At 51.8% G+C, this 16,888-nt stretch overlaps 1 protein-coding gene across 1 annotated transcript; it reads right to left on the reverse strand.

Moving 5' to 3' along the window:
* Window positions 1–185: 185 nt before the first annotated feature.
* ASB18 (ankyrin repeat and SOCS box containing 18) lies at window positions 186–10,086 on the reverse strand. The gene is given in 10 exon segments (XM_088167491.1): window positions 186–321; window positions 402–433; window positions 1,093–1,206; window positions 1,716–1,789; window positions 1,792–1,853; window positions 1,855–2,014; window positions 2,017–2,135; window positions 8,218–8,362; window positions 8,365–8,478; window positions 9,801–10,086. Coding segments are annotated over 10 exon segments (1,242 nt in total).
* Between the last annotated feature and the right edge of the window lie 6,802 nt (window positions 10,087–16,888).

Here is a 16,888-nt window from a genome sequence, read left to right on the forward strand (position 1 = left end):
CTTTATATTAGAGCAGGAATGGAAGGAAAAAAAAAAAAAAAGAAAATACAAGAAAACCTACACAAATTTCCAGCCGAAAGCACATTTTAGTCCCATCCATCAGGGGGAGCGGCGCTCCGTGGCTCCCCTGTCCCCAAGGGGCACTCCCGTGCTCCACGGGAGGACTTCCACCTGGATGTGCCCCCTCACATCACGACTCCCTGGGGCTCCAGCAGCAGGAAATCCCGCAGAGCCCGGGGCAGGGGCAGCAGAGGGATGAGGGAATGGCACCAGTGCTGCAGGCACCGCGCTCTGCCCGCCAGCCCAAAAAGGTCGGTGCTGCTGCAGACACAGAGAGAGAGAGAGAGAGAGAGAGGGGCAAGGCCAGCACCACCCAGCTGGGCTCGGCTTCTCCCGCCTGCCGAAGGAGCTGGAGCTGCTCAGGGATGAGGATCTAAGGGAAGGAGCCCAGGAGTGGCACTGACACAGGGAAAGGGTGGAGGAGGAATTCTGGAATTCTGTGGAAGCACCTTGGGGAAAGCCAGCCCTAGCGAGAGTGCAGCAGCATCCCACAGAGAGCTGGTCTAAAAGAGACCCTGCTCCTGAGACAGGGAAACAAGGCAGGATTGGGCTATGCAGCTTCGGCCTTTCCTTAATTTGGGGGGAAAAAAATCCTTTTCCCCATTGCCCAGAAGCTGAAGGCTTTATTGGCATTGCAGCCATCCCTCACCGGATGGGGCCGGGAACCATCCCAAACCATCCCAGAGCGGGCTGGCTGTGCCTGTTGCACATCCTGGAGGAGCTTTTCCAAACCCAAACGAGTGATGTGTGCTCCTGCTGGGAAGTGCTCTGGCTCCAGGGCCACTTCCAGAGGCTGGGAGTGGATTTTACGGCAGGCTGGGGCAGGAATGTGGCTTCTGAGGATGGTGGAGCTGAAGAGACGCAAACCTAGAGGGATCAGGTGTGTGGGGCTGCTCTAGGGGAATATTCCTTTTGATTTTTCTCCATCCAAGTGAAGCCCAGATGGGGGAAAAAAACCCCTCCCTGTTCTGTGGGGAAAACAAACCACTGTTCCATGGGGAAAACCCTGCCAAAGCAGCAGTGCTGCCTCACCTGGAACACCTCCTCTGGCACGACTTTGGACCACTCCTGGCAGACGGGGATTTGGGAGTAGGAATTGAAGAGGACCTCGATGACCTCCGGCACGGCCGCGCAGGATTTCAGCACCTGTGCAGGGCCAGGTGAGGGCTCAGACAGAGAGGCAGGGATGACACCCACCTGCTGCAGGCAGGGTTTGTCCAAGCCCAGCACGCTGTAGGCTGGGAATGCCCCGTGTCAGGAGCAGGCAGGCGCAGGGCTGCTCCTGGTGCCCTCGGGAGCTCCTGCTCCATCCATCTGGGAAGTCCCGCCTTACTGAGGCACTTCTTCCTCTGGCTGCTGCCCTCGCTCCTCATTGGCATTTTTGGCTTGTGACTGACGAGGCAGGACAATGTTTTCCTTAGGGTTTGATGTCAAACCAATGGAAGGCAGCGCCACGAGGCACCTCCTGTGCCGAGCCTCTCTCTGATATTCCCTAGGCAGGGAAAAATCCCTCCGAGCTCCATCCAGCCCTTCTGCTGGGCCTTCATTCCCGTCATTCCCCAGCCCCACAGATGGGAAGCTCTCCCAAATCCTCCCACCCAAAGCTCCGAGCCGCAGGAGCCCCGGTGCTGGGGTTCTCCGTTTTGGGGCCGTACCTTGACGAAGGCGGGCGGCCGAATCTTGCGGGAGCCGTGGTTGAGCAGCAGCTGGACGGTGAGGTGGGGACGCTGCCCTGCAGAGCCCAGCGCAGCGGGGACACGCCGTCGTAGTGGATGGCGTTGGCATCGGCGCCGCGCCAGCTCCGCCTCGGCCGCCCCGCACGCCCGGCGCAAGGGGCTCCTCCCGCTCTCGTCCCGCGCCTCCACGTCGGCGCCGTGGGCGGCCAGCAGCCGGAAAAGCTGCAGGGAATCGCTGCCCACCCCCGGGGGATGCCCGCAGAGGATGCCCGGCGCTGCAGGTAGAGCCGGGCGTGGTAGCACAGGCGGTGCCGGGCGGCCACGTGCAGAGCTGTGTCCCCTCCCGCCTCGATCGGCTGTCCCACGGCCGCCCCGTGTCTCAGCAGGAGCCTGGCACACCTGCGGGAAGGTGGGATGGACCTCCAGGATGGGGTTGGAGGGGCGGTGTGGGCTGGAGCCACGGGGGATGGTGTGGTGGGAGATGGGGTGAGGTGAAGGGTGGAAGTCGTGCTGGAGATGGGATTGTGGCACTCGGGGATCTTGGGAGGGAGCAGCACAGGCTGGTCAGGGTGGCACGGTGCCCTGGTGCTCTCCACAGTGAGGGTAATGGTGGTTTGGGCAATACCTCCCTCTGCTCCTTGATCAGTGTCAGTCATGGATGGTCATCCTTGAGCATGTTGGACTGTCCTTAGCCATCCTGACCATCTTTGACCATCCTGGACTGTCCTTAGCCATCCTGACCATCCTTGACCATCTTGGGCTGTCCTTAGCCATCCTGACCATTCTTCACCATCCTTGAATACCTTGACCATTCTTTACCAACCCCAACCATCCTTGACCATCCTTGACTGTCTTCAACTGTCCTTGACCACCCTGATCACCCTTGGCCACCTTGGGTGTCCTCGACCAGTCTTGACCATCCTTGACCATCCCTGACCAGTCTTGAACACCTTGACCGTCCAAGGCCCTCTTGCTTGGATATAAAAATGGATTTGCCTTCTCCTTTTGAGGGAGAACACCCTGTGGTTGTGCTCCTGGTCCAGAGGATTGTGTTTTCAGAGAATCACAGAATATCCTGAGCTAGGAGGGACCCACGAGGATCATGAAGTCCAAGAAAGAAGCTTTAAGCAACCTTTACCCCCCCCGCCTCTTTAATTTTCATCTAATGCTCTTTTCTTTCAGCTCAGCTGTCACTGGAGCCTGGTGTGAGGTTCTGGGCTGACAAAGAAGCAGCAGGATGGGGAGAGAAGTCCCAGCCTGGTCCTTCCAGCAGCAGGGATGGGGAAGAAGAGGAACCTTAGGGAGGAGGGACAGCACCAGGATATTGCTTGTTTTTCCTGGCCCAGGGGAATGCTAATGTACATGGGGGAAATATCAATACTAAAAGAACGAGATAACACTACTAATAATACACTTGACTTTTTGTGGACCTGCCTCATCACCTCCCCAAGGATTTGCTGGGAGGATTTTCACTGTCCTTGGCAGTGCAGAATCTACAAACACCTCTCTGGGCTGCTTTTCCCGTGCATCTCAAGCCTGAGTTTGCCAGGAAAAAAACCCTCAGGGCCTTTTTTTGCAGCCTGGGTGTTGCAGCATTACCTCTGCAATGCTCCCAGAGGTGCCAGCCCTCACCAGAGGCATCCACCACGGATTCTCTGCTTGAGGTGTGCTTGTGTGAGAGTGGATGTAGGCAGAGTTGTGCCATTCCCAAAATCCTCAGATCCTTACTTTCCAATTTCTTTTTTTTGCTCTAGGATGCTGAATCCCTTTCTCAAGGGATTTTTTTTGTCTCCCTGAGCTTTTTTGAGGTTTGCTGGCTGCTGTTGGAGGAGATCACTCAGATGCTCAGTCTCTTTTATTGGTCTTGTCCATCCTTACAGCAGGGAATTTGTAGCCCTGATTATAATTATTCACTTGGGACCTGTCAGGAGTAGCTTAATCCTGATGTCACAGGTAGCTCTAGCACCCTGAAATAACTCAGGGCAAACCAAGGGATGGTTCTGCAGGGAAAAATGAGGAAAAAAATATCACTGACTTGGCTGCAAAAATGCTGCATCCTAGACTGTGAGAAAAATCCCCTTTTGTTCTGTTTTTCTTCTTTTTTGGGGGTAGATGAAAGCATTCCCAGGCAAAGAGGCAGCTGTGCCCAGAGACCCTGGGCACAAACATTGCCCTGGTTTGGGTGAGAGTGCCCAGGCTGAAGATTTCTGTGCACAGGCAGCACAGAGGGATTATTCCTCAGCAAAGCCAGGAGCTGCACCCAGACCAGCATCCTTGCTGTGCCGTGGGGATTTTCCCTTACAGAGAATTCAACCCTGGGAGCTCAGCTCCTCTTGATCTCCTGCTAGACATCCCAAATATCCTCCTGTGGAAATGCCATCCTTCCCAGAGGCTGCATCACATTTTTGGCTACCAAGTTCCAAGGCTGGCTTGCTGGAAGAAACCCAAGAAGCTTTATACTGAATTTTCCCTCTGGGTACTCCTCCCTTGGCACGGAGGGAGTTATGAATAAGGGGTGATCTCTTCCAGTGACTGGAAAGGGTGGGAGCCTGGGAGGAGCATTACCTCCTGTTTGGATATGTGGGCATCAGCAGGTGCTGGGTAGATGCTCCTGTTAACCTTTAAAATCTCTGTTCATGAATTCACAAGTTCCAACACTTCACCAGCGTTTCTGGCTTCCTGTATTTTCATTCCCACCCTGGTTGTTGCCACCAGATGAGACTAAAATCCCATTAAATAAGGCCCAGCGAGGGCCTGCTGCTTTTTAAAGGGCTCCTCTCCGATTTTCTGGGAATACTGAAGGAGTATACTGAGTTCAGCTTTCTGTTTATCTCAGCAGAAATCCGGTGGCAAATCAAACAAGTTTGTTTTCCATCCAGCCTGGTACCTAATTTTGACTAATTTAAACCCTCTTCCAAGACATTCCCAACCCATTTGTGTGTGATGGGTGATTTCTCCTTGCTTGGGTAAGTCACTTCTCAGGGTAAAGAAAATTTGGGATGAGTGGTGCTGGTGCTCCACCTTCGCCCTGCCCTGGGCTCCTGGATCAAACGGAATGGGAGAAAATTATTTGGCATTGATTTTTTTTTTTAATTCCTTCACTCATCAGAGTCAGGGGAGGATGTACCCATTGCCCTCCTTACTGGCTGGGATGAAAGCTACCCAGACTGGGAAAGTGGGATTTGTTGGAAATGGGATGCGATGAACAACCAGCAGGAGGAGCAGGAGATTGGGGCAGCGGAGGCTGCGGGGAAATTCCCGTCCCAAAAACCCACTCAGGCCCCAGTTTCCTTAAGGAAAATCCTCCTGTTTGTTCTTGCCTCCCGTCCCCGCGGTCGGAGCGAGGTTTATCTGTAAAAGCTTGAATTTTGCCACGTCTCAGAGAGCAGGGCCAGGCCTTGGGCTCAGCTTTTGGCTCTTTATTCCTTGTTCAGGACCCATTAAGGAGCTGCTCCTCCCCAGCTTCCCAAAACCATGGCTCCAAATGAGTGTTGTATTTAGCAAGGCTAAACAGAGCAGAGGATGAAGTTTAGCACTAGATGATGCTAAATGCTGGCTTTTCAAACCCCTGGGCTTTCTCTTCCCCTTGCAGAATTGCTTATTTCCCACAGCCACAGGGGCAGAGTGTCCGGGATGATGCTGGAACGCCTGGAGGGTGCCTGGAGGGTGTCGGTCCCCATCTCCCCAGTATTCGGGAGCCTCGTCTGACCTTTTCAGGCACCTGCCTTCCTGCTCAGCTCCTTTTTCCTGCTCATTCCTCCCACCCTGCTGCTTGCTCCCTATCCCACTGCTCCTTATGGAGCCCCTTGCATGCCGCCTGAGCTCCTGCATTCACCATCCTACCTTTCGTCCCCATCCCTCAGCTCTGGGGGCTTGGAAGAGGTGGATAACTCCACTTCCAGCTCCCAGGGTGGAGGGAAGGCTTGGAGAAGGGAATTGGAAGCATCGTCTTGTCCCATCCCTTGGCTCCACAGAGCCCTCTTCCCTACGTGCATGGCTGGAGAAGGGAAACTCCTCTCCAGGCAGGCTCTCCCTGGTGCCGAGGGAAGCCTGGGATGCCCGGAGAGATCTGAAGGAGGACTCTGCAGATGCTGAGCATCCCTTCCTGGCACGATGGGAGGCAGGAGCCGTGTCCTGCATCCCTGCCAGGTGCCTTCCCACCGCCTCACGCCCGCTCTCCCCTCCCCGCCGCCGCCGCCGAGGCTCTTCCTCTCCCCCTCAATTATTTTTATTTTATTTTTTTTTCGGGGTGCCAATAAAGGCAGGCTCCTTTAATCATCCCCAGCTTTAAGAGGGAAAACGGAGAGCGCCAGGGAGAGAGTGCAGTGAATTTAGAGACTCATCTTACCCCACCATGTTAATTATCTCGGCTGTAAAAAAGAGGTCAAGGAGAGGAACTCTACTAAATAGGCCGACGTTGGCATGAACAGCTCCTAAAGTGAAGAAGGTAAGACTGAACTTTACTGGAACTTTTTTTTTCCATCTCTTCAAAAAGCTCCTAGATTAAAGCTCTGATATCCTTTTTGTTGAAATCTCATGGATTCTGAAGCTCAAATGGCTGGAAGGAAGCCCAGATAATTTTTTTTTATCCCAGTCACTGAGAGGCTCAAAGGTTTTAAGTCCTGCCCCCATGGTGAATTGCCGAGTATATGGGAATACAGAAGAACCTGGCACATAGGTGTTCTGGCCATTGTTATCGAGAGGGAGAAAAATAAAATAGCTCTCTATGTAGGTCAATGACCTGCTCTTTGTTGTCAGTAAAAAATTAAGGATGACCTAAAATCTACTACTCAACGAAAAAAATAATAAAATAAAAAAAAAAGAGGCGAGGTAAAGTAGTCTCCCCCTAATCAAAGAGGAAATGTTTGTGTTACCCAAAGCTTGACCTCCTCAGTCTCTAACTTTAGCAAAGTCTTTGCCATTGAAAAAGCAGTGGTCGAAACCTCAAACCCTGTCTGAAATGTCTATTAATTTTTGATCTTTCAAGGGAGTTGGCTCAGTTATTGTAGAAGCCCCCGTAGTGCTGCAGTTAAGGGGCTCTCAGCATTTCCATCATAAAGCCCCAATATTCCAGGGCTTACAACTCAGCTGTTGCCATGCTGGGGCTGTCTGATCCCCTTGGTGGATGTGCTGCCATCCCCCTCTGCCTTCCAAGGGAAGAGAGCATGCAAATTAGTGAGAACAGATCAGTTTTTATGTATATATTAAAAAAAAATAAATTTTTTTCCAAGCTTGCAAGGTACCTGGAGCTCTGTGGTCCAGGAAATTCTCTGCATGCCCTGCGTTGGTTTGGTCACCCCATCTCTTCAGGGGGAGAAGCCTAAAATTAGGGAAGCACTGGGCTTTTAGGATGGGGCTGGAGGATAAAGTTTCAGGTGTAAAGGGAGCTCAGGTGAAGGAATTAAAGCCAGCTCTTGTTAAGCACAGTGCCACTTGTATCATCCTCCCTTTCCCATCCCTGTCCTTCCAGTCCTCATGGCACCAAGTATGCGTTGCATTCATCCCTAGATTTTTGGCTGAACCAGAAGTTGATTAATATTTGATTTCTGGATGTCTTGTGGAGACTCTCATTTATAAGGTGGGATCAAATCATTCCCTCTCTCCCTGTTTCTGGTCCATGATATGCAGGAACTTTGCTTTCACCACCTACTTCCAATTAATCTTGCCTGCCTGGAGGGGAGAGGGTTGAAGCCAGACTGGCTTTTCAGGGAGGCTGGCAGGTGATGGAATTCACTGTGGCCCCAAGAATTTTCATCAGGATAAGATCAAGTGGCTGAGCTCTTAATAAAAAAAAAAAAAGGAAAATATCCAGATTCCCTGTGTCTAACTATCCAGGCACTTAAAGTCCTACAGAAACATATTTTTCTGTATTTTTCCATGTTTTTACAGGCAATTTTTATGCTCATCTGTGAGATGTGGATGGACATGGATGAGCCTCAGCCCTGGCTATGAACCAAGGTGGATCTGTTTGTGACTTGTGTGGGATGAAGGGGTGGGAGTGTTGCTCCACGTCCCACAAACTGTCCTGAGCATCTCCTGGGGGAGGTGTGCTGGATCTGGGATGCAGGACATGCTGATTTTAGGAGAAATAGTCAGGAAACAGGAAGAAGGAAAAGCTGAAGCTGAGTTGCTTCTGTCCGTGGGAAGAAGATTTAGGCTGTGCCTGGCACCAAAATGTCCTTTCCTTTTGTCTCTGCTGTGGCAGCTGGAAGATGTGGGAGCACGTGGGAAGCCTTGCCATGGATCACGGCATCTTTTCTGCTTCCCACGGGCAGGACTCCTGGGCTCTGTGCACAGGGGACGCACAGCGAGGTCACCACGGGATCCCAGAACCATTTGGGTAGGAAGGGACCTCAAAGCCAAACTCATTCCCGCCATGGGCAGGGACACCTCTCACTACCTCGGCTTGCTCCAAACCCCATCCTTGGCCACTTCCAGAGGCAGCCCCACAGTGGGGTGCTGGTGGGACCCCTCTCCTTACCGCAGGGAGTCCGGGGTGCTGCAGAGCGGGGCCAGCCCCTCATCGCTCTGCAGGTTGGGGTTGGCTCTGTACTCCAGCAGCAGCTCCACACAGTCGCTGTGCCCTCCCTGGCAGGCGTCGTGCAGGGGTCCCTGGCCCCCCGGGCCAGGTTGGGGTCGGCCCCGCGGCACAGGAGGTGGCGCAGGCAGTCGGGGTGGCCGTGGCGGGCGGCGAGGCACAGAGGGGTGCTCAGCTCCTGCCTCTCCTCCAGCGCCCACAGCTCTGTGGGACACGGGAATGGGATGAGCCCTTGCATTCCCGTCCCCTGGATTCCCACCCCAAGATTCCCATGCCCTGGATTCACATTCCTGGATTCCCATCCCCTACCCACCAGCCTGGTGGCTGAGCCAGTTCCAGACACCACTTTTCCCACTTTTCTCTGTGAGAGGAATGAAGGATTTGTCTTTACAAACGAGCTGTGGGTCTGCTGGTAGATAAAACCAGCACTGAGAGGTGAAAGAAACAACGGGATGGATTCCACTGATGGATGAATGGAAAAATATATTTACGAACAAACTGCACGTTTGCTGATAAATGAAATTGGATATTGACAGATGGAAGAAGCAATGGGGGAAAACCATGAATTCTATAAGAATTAAAAATTAAAAGGGCGAGTTATACATTAGAGGAGAATCTTCGGTATCTTAGGTTCTGGGAAGTCTGTACCGCTCAAGTACCTCAGCCAATGGGGAAATTGCCAGGAAATTGGGATAAAAAGGGAGGCTGCATTCTCCAAAAATTTGAGAGATCCCAGGGAATGTCCCATGGCCTCTCCCTTTATTCAAATAAAGCAAAAAGGACTCCTCTGTCTCCTGTTTGGACATAAACCCCTGGTGTTTGTGGATTTATTTTCCTGACATCTGCCAGCTTTGGGTGCTGGTTGCACTTGGTGGCTCTGATTGCAGCAGGCAAGAGGGGAAACAAAACTCCCTCATCCAGGAGCAGGAGGATTCCAGGTGGAATCAGGTGGGCAAGCCCACGCCCTGCTGGCCACTAGGGCACATGGTCCTGTGTGCGAGGGGCTGGCAGGAGCTTAAAGGCAGCTCACCAATTCCCCAGGAAAGGAAAAGCTGTCTTTGCTGGGAGTGAAGGCACACAAGCCAGGTGGGAGGGTGATGGAGGGCTGGATTTGGGATGTGCTGAGTTTGGGATCAGCCAGAACCAGGAATTGCATTTCCCAGCAGCTCCAGGACCACCTCCTGGGCATGGTGATCCATGGCGAACATCACCTCAGGAGGTACCACCATCCTGAGGCCATCTTATCCCTCACAGATAGGACCATGAGCAATTTGGGCTGTGACCCCTCCTGAAAGCATTCCCAAGATACAGAGTGTCTAATCCCAACCTGAAGAAATCATGTGGATGCACAGATTTTACACTTCCACTGGGTTAGTATGTGCAAAAGAGAAGAAAATATTAAAAATTATGACTATTAATGGCCAGAACTGTGGGCTACACCTAAATGCACTGCACCTCTCCTGTTTATGGGTTAGTAAATACCCATTTATTTCATTTTCCTGGCCTGGCCTTTAAAGGAAAAGTACCTGAGAGTCTGTAAGAAGCTTGGCTTTTCACCTGCCACTCCAGCTCGTTCTCACTGATCTCAAAGACCATGTTGACATCTTGGTATCTCTCAGTCAGGACCTGGAGGCTCCTCAGGTCCCCCGTGACCAAGGCTGTGTAAAACCTGCTGATGGGAGCACGAGGTGCTAAGGGCTGCTCCGGATCCAATTTGGAGGAAATCATCAGCTTTCCTGTCACAGCTCCTGACTTGCTCATTCCAGTGCTGCCCAGTGTGGCTGGGGGGATAGCCAGGCTTTTATAGTTCATTGTTTCCATCCTCTTGGCTCATTGTCTAGTTCTAATCCAGTCCAGGCTCTGTTGTGCAGTATTTATAACTCCAGAGGGGCTGGAGCACGATGGACACGGGGTACAGCGAGGGTCGGGAGGTCATCAGGCCATGCTGCAGCAGCACCTCTTGGATTCAATTGCTGGATTATTTGGAGGCTCCAACTTGGGACAGGGGTGTTTAGGCTGCCTAGTGCTTAGGAAACTAAAAAAATAATTAAAAAAAATATAAAGAAATTTAGTCAACTGCTGTCTATTCATCCCCAGTAACCTTTTCGTGTCCTCTGAGCTCTGGGAGGTTTTTTCCCCTCTCTGTTTTCTTTTATTCATGAAGGTGCCCATATGAGATTCCAACGGTGTGGTTGCTCTTTGCAAAAATCTGGGCTATGTGTTCCTGGCCCAGCCTGGAATGCTGGGATGTCTGTGCAGGGATGCAAAGCCAGCGAGGTACTAATCCTCCTGGGTCTTTGGCAGGGGAAGCTGCTCTCCCAGACAGTGCCTTGTATAGGAGAGAGAAAGCACACAGACACTGCTGCCATGGGATGCCAGCAGAGCTCTCCCTGTTCCCACTTCCCCCAAGCTCCTCTCCTCAGGGTCAGCAGAGAAATCCATGGTGGGGACAAGAATAGAGATTGGCATTTCGTGACTTAGAGGCTCTGGGTGACAGAGCTTCCCCTTCCCAGCTCTCCCATCCACCTCTCTGGGGAATAAACCTGGTCAAAGCAGATTCTGGGATGTTAAACCAGAGCTGGGATGCTGCATGGCTCCCTCTGCATGGAGTCAACCTGAGGCTGGGAGAAAATTTTGGGACCTTCCTGGGGATCCTGAGCATCCTATGCTGCCAGAGCCAGCTGAGGTTCCTCTGTATGTGTCTTCAGCATGGCTGTGGTGACATTCACCTCTGGCCCTGGGGACTGTGGGCAGGGAATGGAGCCCCAAAAACTCCATGGTGTGTCTGTGCAGCATGGGGTTTGCTGAGCTAAGGGGTTTCTTTGTGAAGGAACCCCCTTATTCATGGGAATATTCGTGGGAGCTAATTTGAGGCCATCCTAGGTGGTCTTCTGTGCTTTCTCCTTCTTTCCCCCTTCATCTCAAGGCTGGAATTCCCACCTGGCTGTCCACAACCTCTCTTGGTTTGGAGCCTCCAAACCCCCTCATTTCTCCCTCTGCTTTTATCACTTGTTGCTGTTCTGCTCCTCCCAGCCGTTCTGTGCCCATTTCCCCTCTGGGATGAGCTGAACCACCTCCTCCAAGCACTGCTCTGGTATGAAAAACATCCTCGTTATCCCCCGGGGTCCTCCAGCCAGCACAGGAGAAGGTTTGGAGATCCAGACAGCGGCAAAGACGGGGATCATTTACCCCAGGAACTTCTCCTGGGTCGTGTTCCCAGAGCCTGGCTCGCTTTTCCTCTCCTCTCATTAGCAACCCTGTAATATTTCTGTGATGACATGGAGGAATCCTGCCTTCACATGTCCTTGCTCACTCCAAAGGGGTCACCTTCCCCTTTGAGGCAGGGATTACCTCCCTGGGTAAATTTAGCAGGGAGTCCAGACCTTGTGTGTCAGACCTGGGCTAATTTCGTTATTGGGGTTATGTATGTGCCTGTCTGGCATTAAACTGCCCTTGAGAGTGTGTTCTAACACGCCGTGACCCTTCTCAATCAGCATCTGTTTGCATATAAACACTCGAGTCTGGGCCAGGATTAACTGGTGGATGAGGGAAGGACTTAAAAATAACCTGGGACAGCAAGAGTGGAGAGAACAGGTCCCCCTGGCACCCAGATCCCCGGTCTGGGCTCCTGCAAGCCAAGGAAGTGCTGTTTCCACCCGGGAGTGCAGAGTGATGGGGATGAAGCGATGCTGCTGTGGATTTAAAGGGAATACAGCTGCACAGGCGGGTGGGATTTACTGCAGAGAGGAGCCAGGACAGCTGGGGAACATCCTGGGCTTGGCCAGGAGCAGGGGGAGAACCCCCTGGTGGGGTTTAGAAGGAAAATGAGGGCGTTTCAGCTACTTGTAAAGCACTTGTTGCCTTCAGGCAGCGAGTTTGGGTGATGAAAGAAACCCTACAAGCCTCTCCTCTGCCACTCCTGTGTTGCAGGACCTTGGGCACACCACAGCTTTATGATCCGTGAGGGTCTGATCCTACAAAAATTAAGCCTGGGATGATCCTGTCCTGTCCTTACTTCAGCAGGGATGCCCCTACACAGACCAGAGCCCCAAAAAGGGGTGAGAGTCAGCACTTGCAGCCTCGCCCTCATCAACATCCAATGCAGGGGGAGCATCTTCCCCTTCTCCCTGTGCCCGATGTTTGCAGAGCACACCTCATTGAACAAAACATTAAGCATTTCCCTTCCTCACATCAAGTGTGTCTATTAATAATGGCTTAAATTGCCTGCTCCAGCTCCCCATTACGGGGAAATCTCATTCCTGGCACAGGCAGGAGCACAACACACAGCAGCAGAAGTGTTTAGAGAGAGCTTGTCCCCCAAGTTCAGCTGCCACATATCTCAGTGCTCACTCTGGGGAGATCTCAGCCCTCCTGGTTCCAAAAGCCACGAGGCTGTATTAAAACACCCAGATGTGCAGAGCCCCTGGCACCACCACCCTGATTTACAGCAGGGAATGGCAGTATTATCATTATTATTTTTCCAGGGAAGTTTCCAGCACGGTGCAGGAGCGCAGTGCAGGAGCCTGGAGCATCACCTCCTCCAGAGTGGCTGATTTAAACCTCGCATTCCCTCCTAGCCCCCCCAGATCACTCAAACAGGGTCTCTGTGGTGGCAGTGTCCCCCCAGCACCCCATGGCTGTAGGACTGAGGGGTGTGGAGGCGGGATGGCAATGCCACCACGCCCCAAACCTGCCTTGGAATGACGTGAGTGCGGCTCTCCTGGGGGATGGGCACTCATCCCCCCTGGATCACCATCCCGGGCCAGGCAGAGCGAGGTGTGAGGTTCGATGCCCTCTCTGGGAGCCACCCTGCCCCCGGCACGTCCCCGCGTTTATATTGGCAGCTCTCCATGTGACAGCACTGCCCAGTTATGTGGCTGGGTCAGGCTGTGGGATGAGCCCCTGCCAACACACGTCCCTGTGCCTGGGGAGGGGGCCATGCCTTTAACCCCCTCAAAAATACTTTTGCAGATGCTGCTGCTCAGCTCTTCTTTAAAAGCTGCTGCCCCAGTGAAATATAAACTCGTGCCGAGGCTGCATTGATTTTGTCCAATTTTTATCGGAAATTAGATGATGTTTAAGCATTTCCCTTTAACAGCTCTATATAATATGGAAAGGTCCTGTGCTACAGTTAGTTTATAGTGGCCCATCTTTGTCAGATGTAAATAATTCAATAAACCCTTCCCCAAATTCTTTCCAGTTATAACTGCATTACTTTCCTTTTTTCTCCCTTTTCCCATTAATTATAGGAATAATTAAAAAAATAGCTCTTAGCTTAAATAAAAATCCAAGGCTTCTCTTCTCCCTACCTCCCTGCTGAAGGGCTGCAGCTGTGTTAATTATCCCCCAGGAATTCAGTCCTGGGGCACATCCTCTTGTAAATGTGGAGCCCTCCCAGTTATTTAACCCCTGAGTTATGTGCTCATGGAATGTCACCCTGTGTGCTAGGCTGGAACACCAGCTCGGGCTGACCCTCCATCACGTGTCTCCCATACAGTCTCAGGATCAGGGGCTCCTTGTGGGGTCCATAATGTGGGATTTCCTCCTGGGATGGGAGACACCCATCTGTGATCTGCTTCGTGTCACCATCACCACTCACAGACTGCCACCTATAAAGGGTTTATAAAGGATTACAAGGTGATGACCCAGCTCTGGGCATTTCAGGACTCAGATCCTGGCCCTTTTGCTCCAACTTGAGGAATCTGAAGCAGATTCACCTCATTCCCTAGCTGGAATTCCAGCACAGTCATCACCATGGGAGGTGGAAGCAGAGGAGCTGGATGGCCACCACGAGCTCCAACAAGCCCTTGACTTGGTTTCATGTCATCCAGAGTTGTTTTGCTCCTGAGCACAATTAGTTTTTGACACCTGAAAGCACCAGGCAGTTGTGGAAGTTATTTATGGATTGGAGGATGTTTCCCAAGCACACCCTAACTTAGAAAGTTATAGAGATAATTGCTTGCCCTCTGGGATGCAGAAGAACAAACCCGGCTATCCCTTGTTGCCCACACCCATTTCTGGGGGATTGATTTATCCCTTCCCACTGGACACAGGAGAACTCGGCCTGTCATTGTTAATTAGTGGGGCCTTGGCCCGGTTCATCAGGGCCCCCAGCTCTCCTGGAGCAGCTGCACTCTCAGGAGGGACCCACCTGGTTTGTGCTGGGCTCTGCCCCCGTCCCTGCCCCTCTTCCCATCACCTGTGGGGCAAGGCTGCAAATTACAGGTTGTGGTGTGGTGGGAAGAGCAGCTGCTCATCTGTCACGGCAGAATTGTCAGCGTCAGCACATTGTGCCCAGTGCCACCCCCTGCCCTCCCACTCTGCATATGGAGGACTTTGGGATGTCCCTGATGGGGGAAATGCAGTGTCACCAGCAGGGCAGGGACATCCCGAGACTGGGAGATTTCAGGGAGCAGGGATGGGTTGGCACATACAAAATGGAATGGTGGCTCAGGGCAGGAACCTGCTTTAGGCTCCTGGGTGGGTCAGAAAAGACCCTGTGAGGTTCGGGCAGGTTTTGGGACCCCGTGTGTCCACACCAGTGACCCTCCGACCCACCCACGGGGGTGACGTGGGGGCCACCACAACAGGCTTCCATCGGCCTTGGAAACCACACCTAACTCCAAATCTCTGATGCCTTTTAGCACTCCTCCCTGCCCAGCACCCCCTCCCTCCCTGGGAAGCCTTTTGGTGGCATTTGGGATGGAGCCCTGTGGGTAATTAGAGTAATTATGGGTGTAGCCTCCCAAACTTTGTGCTGAGCCGTGCTAATGGCTCATGGTTTGCATGACTCCCATCTCCTGCTAATCTCCAAGCCCTTTCACTGCTCCCATTATTCCTAAAGAGAGGACAGGGTTGCTCCCAGGCCTTAACCTCTCAAACTTTCACTGGGGCTGAGAGTCCTAAAAACTCTACAAATCCATTTCTCACAAGAGCCCACCATGCCCAGTCCAGTCCTATTGGTCTTATTAGCTGACAGCTTCCCTCGCTGTCCAAATAGTATTTCTTGGTGGTTTTTTTTCCTCATTTCACCCCATTCTCTTTCCCCCTTTTTTTTTTTTTTTTTTTTTTTTTTTTTTTTTTTTTTTTTTTTTTCTGGATCCCCGGAGTTTGAGTTATTTTTGCTCAGAAAGCCAAAATCCCCCTCTGTTGGTGGGCAGGCACGGTGGCTTCTCCTTGCTCCACAGCATCCCACAAATAATGCAGTGCCCAGGGTGGGAATGTGCATCCTGGGAGGGCAGCAGGGCATTTGGGTTTCCCATTTGCACCTGATGCAATGAGTGGATGTAAAAAATGCCTTGGACCCAGAATTCCTTGGTTTTTTGGTGGTTTCTGGTGGCCAAAGCAGTGCTAGAAATCCTTTTTTGTCCTACTAACCACAGTCCAGCCGTATCCGTGTAGAAGCTGTGGCCCTTCCAGGATAAGAAGGTGAGTTCCTCGAGTTTGCTTTTCCATGTTGCTGGCACCTGGCTCTCTTCTCCAGGCTCTCCTTGCTCCAGTTCCTTGTTTGCTGTTGAGAAGAGTGATGGATTTGTCTTTACCAACGAGCTGTGGGTCTGCTGGTAGATAAAACCAGCACTGAGAGATAAAAGAAACAATGGGAATGATTCCACTGATTGATGAATGGAAAAAGTTATTTACAAACAAACTGCAGGTTTGCTGATAAATGAAATTGGATATTGGAAGATGAAAGAAGCAACAGGGAAAAACTATGAATTCTATAAGAATTAAAAATTAAAAGAGAGGGTTATACATTAGAGGGGAATTTCAGGTATCAGGCGTTCCGGGAAGTCTGTGCCTCTCAAGTACCTCAGCCAATGGGGAAAGAGAGAGAGAAATGCGGCCGGGAAAATAGGATAAAAAGGAGACTGCATTCTCCAAAAATTTGAGAGATCCCAGAGAATGTCCCATGGCCTCTCCCTTTATTCGAATAAAGCAAAAAGGACTCCTCTGTCTCCTGTTTGGACATAAACCCCTGGTGTTTGTGGATTAATTTTCCTGACACTGTCTCTTGTTTTGTGCTCTGGTGCTGCTGTGGCTCCCTTCGCCCCTTCCCGTGTTTCCGTGAATCCTGGTTGCCTTTTCCCGGTTGGGAAAACCGAAGCAGGGTAAATCCTAAAGCAGGGAAGCTGGAAAAGGGCGTTAGGAAATGCTGGGAACAGCTTCATTTCCCCCTTTGCTTCTGCGTGCATTCAATTGCATCGTTAATGAGGATTTTCTTGCTAATTTGAGCAACTTGAAGCACCAAAGCTCGTCAGGAGAGGAAAATCCAACCGGTAGGAGGCTGCGTGGTTTTGTTTGGAGAGGTGCAGAGGAGATGAGGGATGGGAAAAATTGAAAAGGATGTGGAGTTGGCATTCCAATCCTTTGGCTTTCAGGCTGCTGCGCAGGTGGGTGCAGAGCCTGGCAGTGCCAGGTTTGGGGGCTTGGGGTGGGATGTGGTTCTCTCCTTGCTGGCACATCCCCTGGGGTTGGTTTTCCCTGATCTGTCAATAAAAGGGATTTCAGCCCAGGGCTGTAACAGCCCCACAGGCGCTGTCCAAACCCTAACAAGAGCCCCAAATGATTTGGGGATTTTATGCAGCTTGTTATCTTAGGTGTAGGGGGTTGTAAT

The sequence above is a fragment of the Sturnus vulgaris genome, chromosome 7 (genome assembly GCF_052056855.1).
Source record: "Sturnus vulgaris isolate bStuVul1 chromosome 7, bStuVul1.hap1, whole genome shotgun sequence".
In the NCBI taxonomy this organism is placed as follows: Eukaryota; Metazoa; Chordata; class Aves; order Passeriformes; family Sturnidae; genus Sturnus; species Sturnus vulgaris.